At 38.8% G+C, this 14,375-nt stretch overlaps 1 protein-coding gene across 3 annotated transcripts in view; it reads left to right on the top strand.

Annotated features, from left to right (window-relative positions):
- SCEL (sciellin) overlaps nucleotides 1-14,375 on the top strand; it is a 119,814-nt gene that overhangs the window by 51,163 nt on the left and 54,276 nt on the right. For all 3 annotated transcript variants that reach the window (XR_003434686.1, XM_027116041.1, XM_027116040.1), the window contains exons 11-12: nucleotides 10,454-10,498; nucleotides 11,920-11,979. Coding sequence is in view for 2 of the 3 variants with exons in the window: in XM_027116041.1 (XP_026971842.1) it covers nucleotides 10,454-10,498; nucleotides 11,920-11,979 (105 nt within the window). In the remaining variant the exon portion in view is untranslated. The remainder of the gene's footprint in view (nucleotides 1-10,453; nucleotides 10,499-11,919; nucleotides 11,980-14,375) is intronic.

Raw genomic sequence — 14,375 nt, 5'->3', positions numbered from 1 at the left:
GATCTCCCTGTGCTATGCGGCTACTTCCAACTAGCTATCTATTTTACATTTGGTAGTGTATGTATGTCCATGCCACTCTCTCACTTTGTCCCAGCTTACCCTTCCCCCGCCCCGTGTCCTCAAGTCCGTTCTCTATGTCTATGTCTCTATTACTGTTCTGCCCCTAGGTACTTCAGTACCTTTTTTTTTTTTTTTTAGATTCCATACATATGTGTTAGCATACAGTATTTGTTTTTCTCTTTCTGACTTACTTCACTCTGTATGACAGTCTCTAGGTCCATTCACCTCACTACACATTTGTTTCTTTTTAAGGCTGAGTAATATTCCATTGTATATATGTGCCACATCTTCTTTATCCATTCATCAGTTCATGTACACTAAGGTTGTTTCCATGTCCTGACTATTGTAAATAGAGCTGCAATGAACATTGTGATACATGACTCTTTTTGAATTATGGTTTTCTCAAGGTGTATGCCCAGTAGAGGGATTGCTGGGTCATATGATAGTTCTATATTTAGGTTTTTAAAGAACTTCCATACTGTTCTCCATAGTGGCTGTATCAATTTACATTCCCACCAATAGTGCAAGAGGGTTCCCTTTTCTCCACACCCTCTCCAGCATTTATTGTTTGTAAATTTTGTGATGATGGCCATTCTGAGATATCACAATGAGGTGACACCTCATTGTAGTATTGATTTGCATTTCTCTAATGATTAGTGATGTTGAGCATCCTTTCATGTGTTTGTTGGCGATCTGTATATCTTCTTTGGAGAAATGTTCATTCAGGTCTTCTGCCCATTTTTGGATTCTGTTGTTTGTTTTCTGATATTGAGCTGCATGAGCTGCTTGTATATTTTGGAGATTAATCCTCTGTCAGTTGCTTCATTTGCAAATATTTTCTCCCATTCTGAGGGTTGTATTTTCATCTTGTTTATGGTTTCCTTTGCTGTGCAAAAACTTTTAAGTTTAATTAAGTCCCATTTGTTTATTTTTGTTTTAATTTCCATTTCTCAAGGAGGTGGATCAAAAAGGATCTTGCTGTGTTTTATGTCATAGAGTGTTCCTCCTGTTTTCCTCTAAGAGTTCTATATTGTCTGGCCTTACATTTAGGTCTTTAATCCATTTTGAGTTTATTTTTGTGTACGGTGTTAGGGAGTGTTCTAATTTCATTCTTTTCATGTAGCTGTCCAGTTTTCCCAGCACCACTTATTAAAGAGGCTGCCTTTTCTCCATTGTGTATTCTTGCCTCCTTTATCAAAGATAAGGTGACCATATGTGCGTGGGTTTATCTCTGGGCCTTCTATCCTGTTCCACTGATCTATATTTCTGTTTTTGTGCCAATACTATACTGTCTTCATTACTGTAGCTTTGTAGTATAGTCTGAAGTCAGGGAGCCTGATTCCTCCAGCTCTGTTTTTCTTTCTCAAGATTGCTTTGGCTATTTGGGGTCTTTTATGTTTCCATACACATTGTGAACTTTTTAGTTCTAGTTCTGTAAAAAATGCCATTGGTAGTTTGATAGGGATTGCATTGAATCTGTAGATTGCTTTGGGTAGTAGAGTCATTTTCACAATGTTGATTCTTCCAATCCAAGAACATGGTATATCTCTCCATCTGTTTGCATCATCTTTAATTTCTTTCATCAGAGACTTATAGTTTTCTACATACAGGTCTTTGGTCTCCTTAGGTAGGTTTATTCCTAGGTATTTTATTCTTTTTGTTGCAATGGTGAATGAGAGTGTTTCCTTAATTTCTCTTTCAGATTTTTCATCATTAGTGTATAGGAATGAAAGAGATTTCTGTGCATTAATTTTGTATCCTGCTACTTGACCACATTGATTGATTAGCTCTAGTAGTTTTCTCGTAGCATCTTTAGGATTCTCTATGTATAGTACCATGTCATCAACAAACAGTGACAGTTTTACTTCCTCTTTTCCTGTTTGGATTCCTTCTATTTCTTTTTCTTCTCTGATTCCTGTGGCTAAAACTTCCAAAACTATGTTGAATAATAGTGGTGAGAGTGGACAACCTGTCTTGTTCCTGATCTTACGGAAAATGCTTTCAGTTTTTCACCATTGAGAATGATGTTGGGTGTGGGTTTGTCATATATGGCCTTTATTATGTTGAGGTAAGTTCCCTCTATGCCTACCTTCTGGAGGATTTTTATCATAAATGGGTGTTGAATTTTGTCAAAAGCTTTTTCTGCATCTATTGAGATGATCATATGTTTTTTCTCCTTCAATTTGTTAATATGGATTATCACATTGATTGATTTGCATATGTTGAAGAATTCTTGCATTCCTTAAATAAACCCCACCTGATCATGGTGTATGATCCTTTTAATGTGCTGTTGGATTCTATTTGCTAGTCTTTTGTTGAGGATCTTTGCATCTATGCTCATCAGTGATATTGGCCTGTAGTTTTCTTTTTGTTTGTAACATCTTTGTCTGGTCTTGGTATCAGGGTGACAGTGTCCTCATAGAATGAGTTTGGGAGTGTTCCTCCCTCTGCTATATTTTGGAAGAGTTTGAGAAAGATAGGTGTTAGCTCTTCTCGAAGTGTTTGATAGAATTCGCCTGTGAAACCATCTGGTCCTAGGCTTTTTTTTGTTGTTGGAAGATTTTTAATTACAGTCTCAATTTCAGTGCTTGTGATTGGTCTGTTTATATTTTCTATTTCTTCCTGGTTCAGTCTCGGAAAGTTGTGCTTTTCTAAGAATGTGTCCATTTCTTCCAGGTTGTGCATTTTATTGGCATATAGTTGCTTGTAGTAATCTCTCATGATCTTTTGTATTTCTGCAGTGTCAGTTGTTACTTTTTCTTTTTCATTTCTAATTCTGTTGATTGAGTCTTCTCCCTTTTTTTCTTGATGCATATGGCTGATGGTTTATCAATTTTGTTTATCTTCTCAAAGAACCAGCTTTTTAGTTTTATTGATCTTTGCTACATTTTCTTCATTTCTTTTTCATTTATTTCTGATCTGATCTTTATGATTTCTTTCCTTCTGCTAACTTTGGATTTATTTTGTTCTTCTTTCTCTAATTGCTTTAGGTGTAAGTTTAGGTTATTTATTTGAAATGTTTCTTGTTTTTTGAGGTAGGATTGTATTGCTATAAACTTCCCTCATAGAACTGCTTTTGCTGCATCCCATACGTTTTGGGTTGTCATGTTTTCATTGTCATTTGTCTCTAGGTACTTTCTGATTTCCTCTTTGATTCCTTCAGTGATCTCTTGGTTATTTAGTAACGTATTGTTTAGCCTTCATGTGTTTGTGTTTTTTACTCTTTTTCCCCCCTGTAACTGATTTCTAATCTCATAGCGTTTTGGTCAGAAAGGATACTTGATACGATTTCAGTTTTGTTAAATTTACCAAGGCTTGATTGTGACCCAAGATATGATCTATCCTGGAGAATGTTCCATGAGCACTTGAGAATAAAGAGTATTCTGTTGTTTTTGGATGCAATGTGCTATAAATATCAGTTAAGTCCATCTTGTTTAATGTATCATTTAAAGCTTGTGTTTCCTTATTTATTTTCATTTTGGATGATCTGTCCATTGGTGAAAGTGGGGTGTTAAAGTCCCCTAATATTATTGCATTACTGGCAATTTCCCCTTTTATGGCTGTTAGTCTTTGCCTTATGTATTGAGGTGCTCCTATGTTGGGTGCATAAATATTTACAATTGTTATATTTTCTTCTTGGATTGATCCCTTCTTTGTCTCTTGTAATAGTATAGTCTATATTTCAAAGTTTTTTTTGTCTGATAAGAGAATTGCTACTCCAGCTTTCTTTTGATTTCCATTTGCATGGAATATCTTTTTCTATCCCCTCACTTTCAGTCTGTATGTGTCCCTACATCTGAAGTGGGTCTCTTGTAAACAGCATATATACAGGTCTTGTTTTTGCATCCATTCAGCCAGTCTATGTCTTTTGGTTGGAGCATTTATTCCATTTACCTTTAAGGCAATTATCGATATGTATGTTCCTATTACCATTTTCTTAATTGTTTTGGGTTTGTTATTTTAGGTGTTTTCCTTCTCTTGTGTTTCCTGCCTAGAGAAGTTCCTTTAGTATTTGTTGTAAAGCTGGTTTGGTGGTGCAGAATTCTCTTAGCTTTTGCTTGTCTATAAAGGTTTTAATTTCTCAGTCGAATCTGAATGAGATCCTTGGTGGGTAGAGTAATCTTGATTTTAGGTTTTTCCCTTTCATCACTTTAAATATGTCCTGCCACACCCTTCTGGCTTGCAGATTTTCTGCTGAAAGATCAGCTGTTTACCTTATGGGGATTCCCTTGTATAATATTTGTTGTTTTTCCCTTGCTGCTTTTAGTATTTGTTCTTTGTATTTAATTTTTGATAATTTGATTAACATGTGCCTTGGTGTGTTTCTCCTTGGATTTTTCCTGTATGGGACTCTCTGCTCTTCCTGGACTTATTGACTACTTCCTTTCCCATATTATGGAAGTTTTCAACTATAATCTCTTCAAATATTTTCTCAGTCCCTTTCTTTTTCTCTTCTTCTTCTGGGACCCCTATAATTCAAATGCCGGTGTGTTTAATGTTGTCCCAGAGGTCTCTGAGACTGTCCTCAATTCTTTTCATTCTTTTTTCTTTATTCTGCTCTGCTGTAGTTATTTCCACTATTTTATCTTCCAGGTCACTTATCCGTTCCTCTGCCCCGGTTATTCTGCTATTGATTCTTTCCAGAGAATTTTTAATTTCATCTATTGTGTTGTTCCTCATTGTTTGTTTGCTCTTTAGTTCTTCTAGGTCCTTGTTAAATGTTTCTTGCATTTTCTCCCTCTATTTCCAAGATTTTGGATCATGTTTACTATCATTACTCTGAATTCTTTTTCAGGTAGACTGCCTATTTCCTCTTCATTTGTTTGGTCTGTTGGGTTTTTACCTTGCTCCTTCATCTGTTGTGTATTTCTCTGTCTTCTCATTTTGCTTAACTTACTATGTTTGGGGTCTTCTTTATACAGGCTGCAGGTTCATAGTTCCTGTTGTTTTTGGTGTCTGCCCTCAGTGGGTAAGGTTGGTTCAGTGGGTTGTGTAGGATTCCTGGTGCAGGGGACTTGTGCCTGTGTTCTGGTGGATGAGGCTGGATCTTGTCTTTCTGGTGGGCAGGAACGTGTCCGGTGGTGTGTTTTGGGGTGTCTGTGAACTTAGTATGATTTTAGGCAGGCTCTCTGCTAACGGGTGGGGTTATTTTCCTGTCTTGCTAGTTGTTTGGCATGGGGCATCCAGCACTGGTTGTTGAGTGGAGCTGGGTCTTAGCATTGAGATGGAGGTCTCTGGGAGAGCTCTCCCTGATTGATATTACGTGGGGCCAGGAGGTCTCTGGTGGACCAATGTCCTGAACTCGGCTCTCCCACCTCAGAGGCTCAGGCCTGACACCCGGCCGGAGCATCAAGACCCTGTCAGCCACACAGCTCAGAAGAAAACGGAGGAAAAAAAAAGAAAGAAAATAATTAAAATTTTAAAAAAATTAATTATTAAAGTAAAAAAATTAAAAGTAATAAAAAAAGAAAAGAAATGAGCAACCAAACCAATAAACAATTCCATCAATGATAACGAGCACTAAAAACTATATTAAAAAAAAAAAAAGGACAGATAGAACCCTAGGACAAATGGTAAAAGAAAACCTATACAGAGAAAATCACACAAAGAAGCATACATATACACACTCACAAAAAGAGAAAAAGGAAAAAAATATATATTATATATATAAAATAAAGGAAGAGAGCAACCAAATAAATAAACAAATCCACCAATTATAGTAAGCATAAAAACAGAAAAAAATTAGATGAAGAAAGCAAACCCCAAGTCTACAGTTGCTCCCAATGTCCACCTTCTCAATTTGGGATGATTCGTTGTCTATTCAGGTATTCCACAGATGCAGGTACATCAGGTTGACTGTGGAGATTTAATCCACTGCTCCTAAGGCTGCTGGGAGAGATTTCCCTTTCTCTTCTTTTTTTGCACAGCTCCTGGGGTTCAGCTTTGGATTTGGCCCCGCCTCTGCGTGTAGGTCGCCTGAGGGCATCTGTTCTTCGCTCAGACAGGACAGGGTTAAAGGAGCAGCTGATTCGGGGGCTCTGGCTCACTCAGGCCGGGGGGAGGGAGGGGTACGGAGTGCGGGGCGGGCCTGCAGCGGCAGAGGCCGGCGTGACGTTGCACCAGTGTGAGGCGCGCCATGCGTTCTTCCGGGGGAGTTGTCCCTGGATCCCGGGACTCTGGCAGTGGTGGGCTGCACGGGGTCCCGGGAGGGGAGGTGTGGAGAGTGACCTGTGCTTTCACACAGGCTTCTTGGTAGCGGCAGCAGCAGCCTTGGCGTCTCATGCCTGTCTCTGGGGTCCACGCTGATCACGGCGGCTCGCACCCGTCTCTGGATCTCCTTTAAGCGGCGCTCTTAATCCCCTCTCCTCGCGCACCAGGAAACAAAGAGGCAAGAAAAGTCTCTTGCGTCTTCAGTAGGTCCAGATTTTTTCCCAGACTCCCTCCCGGCTAGCCGTGGTGCACTAGCCCCCTTCAGGCTGTGTTCACGCTGCCAACCCCAGTCCTCTCCCTGGGATCTGACCTCCGAAGCCCGAGCCTCAGCTCCCAGCCCCCGTCCGCTCCGTCGGGGGAGCAGACAAGCCTCTCAGGCTGGTGAGTGCTGGTCGGCACTGATCCTCTGTGCGGGAATCTCTCCGGTTTACCCTCAGCACCAATGTGGCTGCGCTCTCCTCCGTGGTTCCGAAGCTTCCCGCCCCCTGCCCCCTCGCCCACCCTCCGTGTCCACCAGTGAAGGGGCTTCCTAGTGTGTGGAAACCTTTCTCCTTCACAGCTTCCTCTCACTGGTGCAGGTCCCGTCCCTATCCTTTTGTCTCTGTTTTTTCTTTTGCCCTACCTAGGTACGTGGGGAGTTTCTTGTCTTTTGGGAGGTCCGAGGTCTTCTGCCAGCGTTCAGTAGGTGTTCTGTAGGAGTTGTTCCACAAGTAGATGCATTTTTGTTGTATATGTGGGGAGGAAGGTGATCTCCACATCTTACTCCTCCGCCATCTTAAAGGTCCCCCCCCCCCCGGAATCATTTTTGATTCTTTCATGTCTTGACCCCTTTGTGTAGTATTAGGCACATATGGATTAAATGTCTAAAATGCCCTGCACACCCCCACGACCTCACCCCAGTTCAGACCATCATTGGTTCCATCACAGGTTATCAGAATAGGTATCCAGATTGACTTACACTCCTCATCTCTCCCCCCAGTAGACCATTACTACCCATCACTGCCAGAGTTTTCTTTCTACGATTCTGCTGGAAAAATCACTCCACCTGGCTCCCCATTGCCTGTTCAATTATGTATTCAATTATGTATAACCTCATTCAATGCCTTGATAACCTGCCTCCAACCTAACATTCTTTAGCAATTTCTGACTTCACCCTTACATTACATCCTACATGCAGTACCAAATTTAATCACTTTCTTTCTGTAGTTTCCAGAGCCTCTGCCTTTCTTTATACCATTCCATCCACATGGTGGCCTTTTCCAACCTCAAGGCCACCATATCCATCCATCCAAGTCCTACCCATTTTTCAAGATCCAGATCACATACCACCTCCTCTGTGAAGTCTTCCCTGAGTGATCCAGTGAGATGTGACTTCTGCCTCTCTAAGCTATTACAGCTCCATTATTCATATTATATAACAACTAATCATATTTGGTATAGTTTCGTGGTATTTATGTAAATGTCTCATCTTTATTATCTCTTTAATCTCTTAGAGCAGATTTTTTGTCCTACCATCTGTCATCTGCAAAGTCTGACACAATGTTTTGTGCAAAGTAGAAATGTTTATATAGTAGATAATGGTAAAACAATGATGAGCAGTGAGAAAACCCTGAGTATAAACATTCCATAGTTTAAATCCTGTGCCTACAAAATTTTTCCTTGTTTAATGGAATTTAGCAGTGCTAAGAATGTTATTAAGGATTGCAGTCTCAGTCAAAGAGCTGAAGAGAAGAAACAGAAGTGACACTTAGCTCTTTGCTGCAAACTCATGGACAAAGTAGTAGCTCTAGATCCAGACAGAGATAGTCGAAATTATCCTGAATGTTTTCATTTCTTTGTTGTCTAAGTGCCTAGATCTCTAATTTTATTTAATTATTTTTGTTTGAGGTAATATTTTATTTTTAATAGGGATTGGACAGTTTTTTGGACTGGATAGATTTTTGGTGGGTGTTTAAGGGAGAGATAGGTGAGTGATGCTGAAGGGCACTTATGGTTTGGCACAAGTCCAACAAAAACAGTGAGAGCTGCAGTTAGTTTAACTTTCCTGTCCCCTCTCCCTCACCAGGATGCACGAATTCCACAGCCAGATACATTCTTCATGGGGAGAAGCTGTTGCTTTGACGTGGGCCAGGGGAAATGTCTTTTGCATCGATAGCTGAGAATCGTTACTGTGGACTGTCTAGAGGGATGAGACATAGCTGTATTTATCTTAGTTGCTTTGTAATACTCCTTTGAAAAATGAACTCTTACTCCTATCTGACTAAGAGCATTTAATTTATTGTAAATGCAGTGGTGAAATTTAATATCCAAAGCTTTCATCAATTTAAGGCCATTTTGAAAACTCAACTCCTTTGTTCAGAGTGCAGCCCCCATTTCACTTAATTTCCCATAGAGTGTCTTCTCATGATTTATGTTAATTTTCTCGTGGAAGCCCAAATCCTGATCTCATCATTGTGACTCACCAGTCAGAAAGGTCTAGGGCTAAAATTTACAGAGTTTGCTCTTTCCCTTGGGGACATGGAACAGATTTGTAGCCTCAGTGTTGGAAGGTAGAATTTCAAATAAGAAATGACAATGCAGCATTGTGTCAGGGCACTGGGTAGTGTTTGTCTCACACAAGGATAGAACGTTAATCCATTTTTGGTCAGGGTCAGCAACTTTCACATTTCTATATTTATTCTCAGCCTTCAGTTCTTCCATTGAATATGCAATATTACGTGAAACGATTCATCTCTGTGATGGCTGTTGATTGAATGAGTTTTTCAGATTCCTGAGAGAGCTGTTTCAGTAGTTATTCTGGTTATCTGCTATGCCAGGCATCTTCTAAGCACATTACTGACTCAACGACCATAGCTCTCTAAGGCTGAGCCAAAGTCTTGGTGCCTCTAAATTCAGTTTAAAAAATAAATATAATGAGCATTTTTAAATGAAAAAATTAATATCGACTGGAAACTGTTTACTATAATTGCCAAAATTAAATTGAGAGTTTATGACATGCCAGGTATAATCCTAATCACTTTCTATTCATTAATTTATTGGTTCTTTTTTGAGGTAGGTACAATTAGTATTCTTATTTTACAGATGAAAATAATTGAGGGAGCAAGAGGTTAGGTAACTCACCCAGAGTCACCAACTAATAACTACCTGACTAGAATCCAGGTATCCCTAACTTGGGAACCTGAATGTCTAACTACCAAGTTACTTGGCCTCATGGCCTCCTGGTCAACATCAATGATGACTTGAGAAGAAAGAGGAACATTCAGGAAGTGTGAAAAATATGTGAGGCTAGAGCAGGAAGAAGGGAAAACCAAGACTTGTGAACTGGAAAACTGGGCGGGGAAGGCAAGAGAAATGGGGGTGAAGTGGGTGGATAGAAGGGTTGAGGAGAGGATATATTGTGAGGAGCAAACAGGAATGAAAAACCACTGCGGCTGCCTTCCTTGGGGAGAAGGCTGAGCTCCTGTGGTTCTAAGGAATATTCCAGAATCCAGGGGGTTAGCTTAAACAAGTAGCTTCTGAAGAAGCAGTCAGTAGAGTCTTTACAGTTTTCAAGTATGGAAACAGGAGAGCAAGTGTAGCTGAACTGGAATAAGGGAGAGTAGAGTTCAAGAGAGAAGCCAGACTTACTGATAAATGAGTGTTTTCCAATAGCTGCTTTGTGCAAGTACATTATGCAAAGATAGAATCTATAATTAGTCAACATACCTGTATTTGTTGATTCAAGTAAAACCTGTATTAAGCATCTACTGTGTGAAAAACCCCGTATTAAACACTGAAGAGGATCCAGTATAAAATACATTTCAAAATTTTTAGTGGTGTGTGTGTGTGTGTGTGTGTGTGTGTCTATGTACACTAGTATCGGTAGAAGCAAGGACATTAACATGAGACAAGTGTATGATTACTATATTACAAAGTATAGCAATGTAGGTACCGTAAAGGAGATACAAAAATCCAAAACGCTGCAAGGCTTCCAAAAATGTAGGGGACTCTACTCAGTTAAAGGACTGGGAAAGATTTCTTGGCGAAAGGGGTGTTTGAGGAGAGCTTTGAGAGATAGAGAGGATTTTCGTGGATGATAAATGTGGGACATACATTGAACTTCAGAGAACTCAGAAATAGTTGTTTTAAGCTGAATCTGCCCCAGGATTTTACTAATGTAAGATATTCTTTTCTCTCCCCAAAGTGAAGACTTAGATAATCTCAACAAAATGAACAAAAGCTTGAATAGGTAAGATTTTAAAACATCTATTTTTTCGCTTTATTACTGAATTTGCTTTGTTATTTTTCAGTATTTGAGCATGAGGACCCATATACTGGGCTAGTCAAAAGCGTCCTACAAATCTTGAATAAAAAGCTTGCAGAAATCGTTTCATCATTGTTATAAATGGTTATTACAATTTAAAGACACTAATATTGAAGTGTCTTTGATTTTCACACACCAGTGTTTAGTAAGGCAGTTATAAAAATAACCACATTTCTCTTCCTGAATGCTAATATATTAGTATGTAAACAATTTGGTTTGGTCACTGAATGCTTGTAGTTGAACCACTACAAAAACCACTCATCTTCTTAGTTAACATTATCTCCTTATTGTGAGTCATTTGTAATTGCATAACTTAAAGATCATATTAATTGAGGTTTGTGTTAGAGGTCTGTGCAATTTTAGTTCTCTCTCTGTTACTTGGCACACTAACATACAAAACGGGCAGGGACCAAAGTGATGAAGAAACAAAGCAAATGTCCGTTTTCTTATCTATAAAGAGAGGAGGCATTAGATTAAGAATCAGACTTCATGGCCTACTGGGACCAGGCAGGGATAGATGAGTGAAGGGAGCTGGCTCTGTATTGTAGAGGGAGCGCCCTGACCGGGAGAGCCCAGCTGTTTCTCAGCTCCAGCTGATGTTGCCACATGAGAATTTGAGCCTAAAATTGCAGGACATTTTCAGGAGATCCTGAAACTCCAGGTGTCTACATGTAATGGCCAGCTTTGTAAATATTGGTCCACATAAAAAACAAAAACACTCCATGAACCCAAACAACACATCCATGAACCTATTACAGCTTGTAGATCCCCAGTCTGTATCTTTTCTTTTCTTTAAGATCCACTGCAACTTAAATTTTGAGTCTAGGAAGATACCTGTTTGGAATAAAGTGATTTCAAGAATTGTAGCTCATCTTTCCTAACCAGCTATTTTTCCTGTCTTAGGTATAAACTTATCTATGTTTTTATGAGTTAAGTATCCATTATTAGCACTGATGAGACTCTTTGTTCAATACATTTAAAGAAATAAGGGTATTGATGGTCTCTTTAGAGCAAATCTTAAGGCAGAGCCAACAGAGAAAATGTAAGTGTGTCTGTCTCTAACCTGAAAATATTATCTCCCAGATTGCTTGTTTTATTCTTTCAGACATTATTAGCTGGAAGGGAGTTATGTCCTCTGGCATAAAAATGTCCTAGCAGATGGGGCAGTGCACTCAGTATTGTAAATTTAGTTCAGACATGATTGCCCAGAAGGATTTCTGCTGCTCTATTCAGTAAGAGTAAATGAGCAATTCATGAAAAATTTTTACTGTATCTGACCTTTCAAGATACCAGACAATTTTATTTCAATATGCAGTCTTTTATTTGAATTTCTTTGTGTTTTATAGACCCAAAAGCCTTGAAAATCTCATTGTTGTGAATACCCAGACAGACAAAGATGGCAAAGGGTAAGATTTGATTGAGACTCATACAGGCTTCTTTGATTGAGTCCTAAACTGTATGCCATTTCCTGGGGAGACCCCCTGCTCAAGACAAAAGTCAGACAGGCTGGTGGAAGAGGCACTTTATCAGGGTCAGGAGATGGGTCGGTGTCTTGGTGCTGGCTCTGCCACCAACATCAATCTGGGTGACCCTGGACAAGTAGCTTAACCTCTGGAGACCTCTGTTTCCTCAGTCCATAAAATGAAGGGTATGATCTAGATGGTCTCTAAGTTCCCTTTTACATCTAAAAGTGAAAGAAATCAAACTGACTGTTACAAGTAGTGAACAGTAGGCTGGTTTATGAACTAAATATGTTCACTATAGGACATATTGATACTGGGAGCATAGCCCCTCACCACTGAAGTCTTTCTAAGGGACTGAGGCATTTTTCAGTTGGAATCTTGATTGAGTCACTTCATATGTATATCACTCAGATATACTTGTAAACATCTCAAGGTCAAAAGCCATGCTTTTATTTATTTTGTATCATAAAAAAGATTAATTAATGATCAGTAACCATTAATTTAAAGAGCATTTAAAGAGGTTAACTTATAGTTTTAGACTGACACTGATATACTAGAAAATGAATTACTACTGACATTATTTTTCATGTTGAAAGAAATCAAACTTTGGACAGTTTCATTAAAGAAAATCCCAGAACAATCAAGAATGACAAAGGATAAAGATTTCTGAGGTCTCTACTGCTTTTTCTCCAGATTGGCTGTTTATCTTGTATTCAGTGTGTCATTAGATTTGCCTTTTCCTACCATGATGATTATTTCTATTGTCCTGGTTATCTTTAAAAACCATTGATCTGTGCCAAGCTGTGCACAGATGGGTATTCTAGCATTCCAAGTCAAACTCTGCAGTATGCCTTCTTAACCCTCTCTGATGTAGAACACAACAAAGTCTATATAACGAAAAGTGGGGGCAATCACAAACTCCATTCAGACACTGAACACTTATTACCAACATATTACTATAATGTGAATGTGCAAACATTATTACAGGTGATTTTTTTTTCCAAATGGGGAACAGATGAAGTGGAAAGCAGTCAGTTCTCTGTAAGTGGCTGTATGAGTTTTACAGGAAAAGATGAGATTTCAGGTTTTTTAAGAAATGAACTTTGGAAAATGAAATTAAACATCCTCTAGAAGGAATAAATAGCAGAATAGCTGGAGCAGAGGAACAGATAAGTGACCTGGAAGATAAAATAGTGGAAATAACTACCACAGAGCAGAATAAAGAAAAAAGAATGAAAAGAATTGAGGACAGTCTCAGAGACCTCTGGGACAGCATTAAACGCACCAACATTCAAATTATAGGGATCCCAGAAGAAGAAAAGAAGAGAGGGACTAAGAAAATATTTAAAGACATTATAGTTGAAAACTTCCCTAATATGGGAAAGGAAATAGTCAATCAAATCCAGGAAGCACAGAGAGTCTCATACAGGATAAATCCAAAGAGAAACATGCCAACACACATATTAATCAAACTATTAAAAATTAAATACAAAGAAAAAATATTAAAAGCAGCAAGTGAAAAACAACAAATAACATACAAGGGAATCCCCATAAGGTTAACAGCTGATCTTTCAGCAGAAACACTGCAAGCCAGAAGGGATTGGCAGGACATATTTAAAGTGATGAAAGGGAAAAACCTACAACCAAGATTACTCTACCGATCAAGGATCTCATTCAGATTCAATGGAGAAATTAAAACCTTCACAGACAAGCAAAAGCTAAGAGAATTCACGCCACCAAACCAGCTTTACAACAAATACTAAAGGAACTTCTCTAGGCAGGAAACACAAGAGAAGGAAAACACCTAAAATAACAAACCCAAAACAATTAAGAAAATGGTAATAGGAGCATACATATTGATAATTACCTAAAATGTAAATGGTTTAAATGCTCCAACCAAAAGACATAGACTGGCTGAATGGATACAAAAACAAGACCTGTATATATGCTGTCTACAAGAGACCCACTTCAGACCTAGGGACACATACAGACTAAAGAGGGGATGAAAATGATACTCCGTGCAAACGGAAATCAAAAGAGAGCTGGAGTAGCAATTCTTATAGCAGGCAAAATAGACTTTAAAATAAAGACTATTACAAAAGACAAAGAAGGACACTACATAATGATCAAGGGATCAATTCAAGAAGAAGATATAACAATTGTAAATATTTATGCACCCAACATAGGAGCACCTCAATACATAAGGCAAACGCTAACAACCATAAAAGAGGAAATCAACAGTAACACAATCATAGTAGGGGACTTAACACCCCACTTTCACCAATGGACAGATCATCCAAAATGAAAATAAATAAGGAAACACAAGCTTTAAATGATGC

Source organism: Aethalodelphis obliquidens, unplaced genomic scaffold (genome assembly GCF_003676395.1).
Source record: "Aethalodelphis obliquidens isolate GAN/ISIS:26980383/991018 unplaced genomic scaffold, ASM367639v1 scaffold15, whole genome shotgun sequence".
Classification (NCBI taxonomy): Eukaryota; Metazoa; Chordata; class Mammalia; order Artiodactyla; family Delphinidae; genus Aethalodelphis; species Aethalodelphis obliquidens.
Note: the sequence above shows the minus strand (reverse complement) of the source record. Positions and strands in the feature narration are given on the sequence as shown.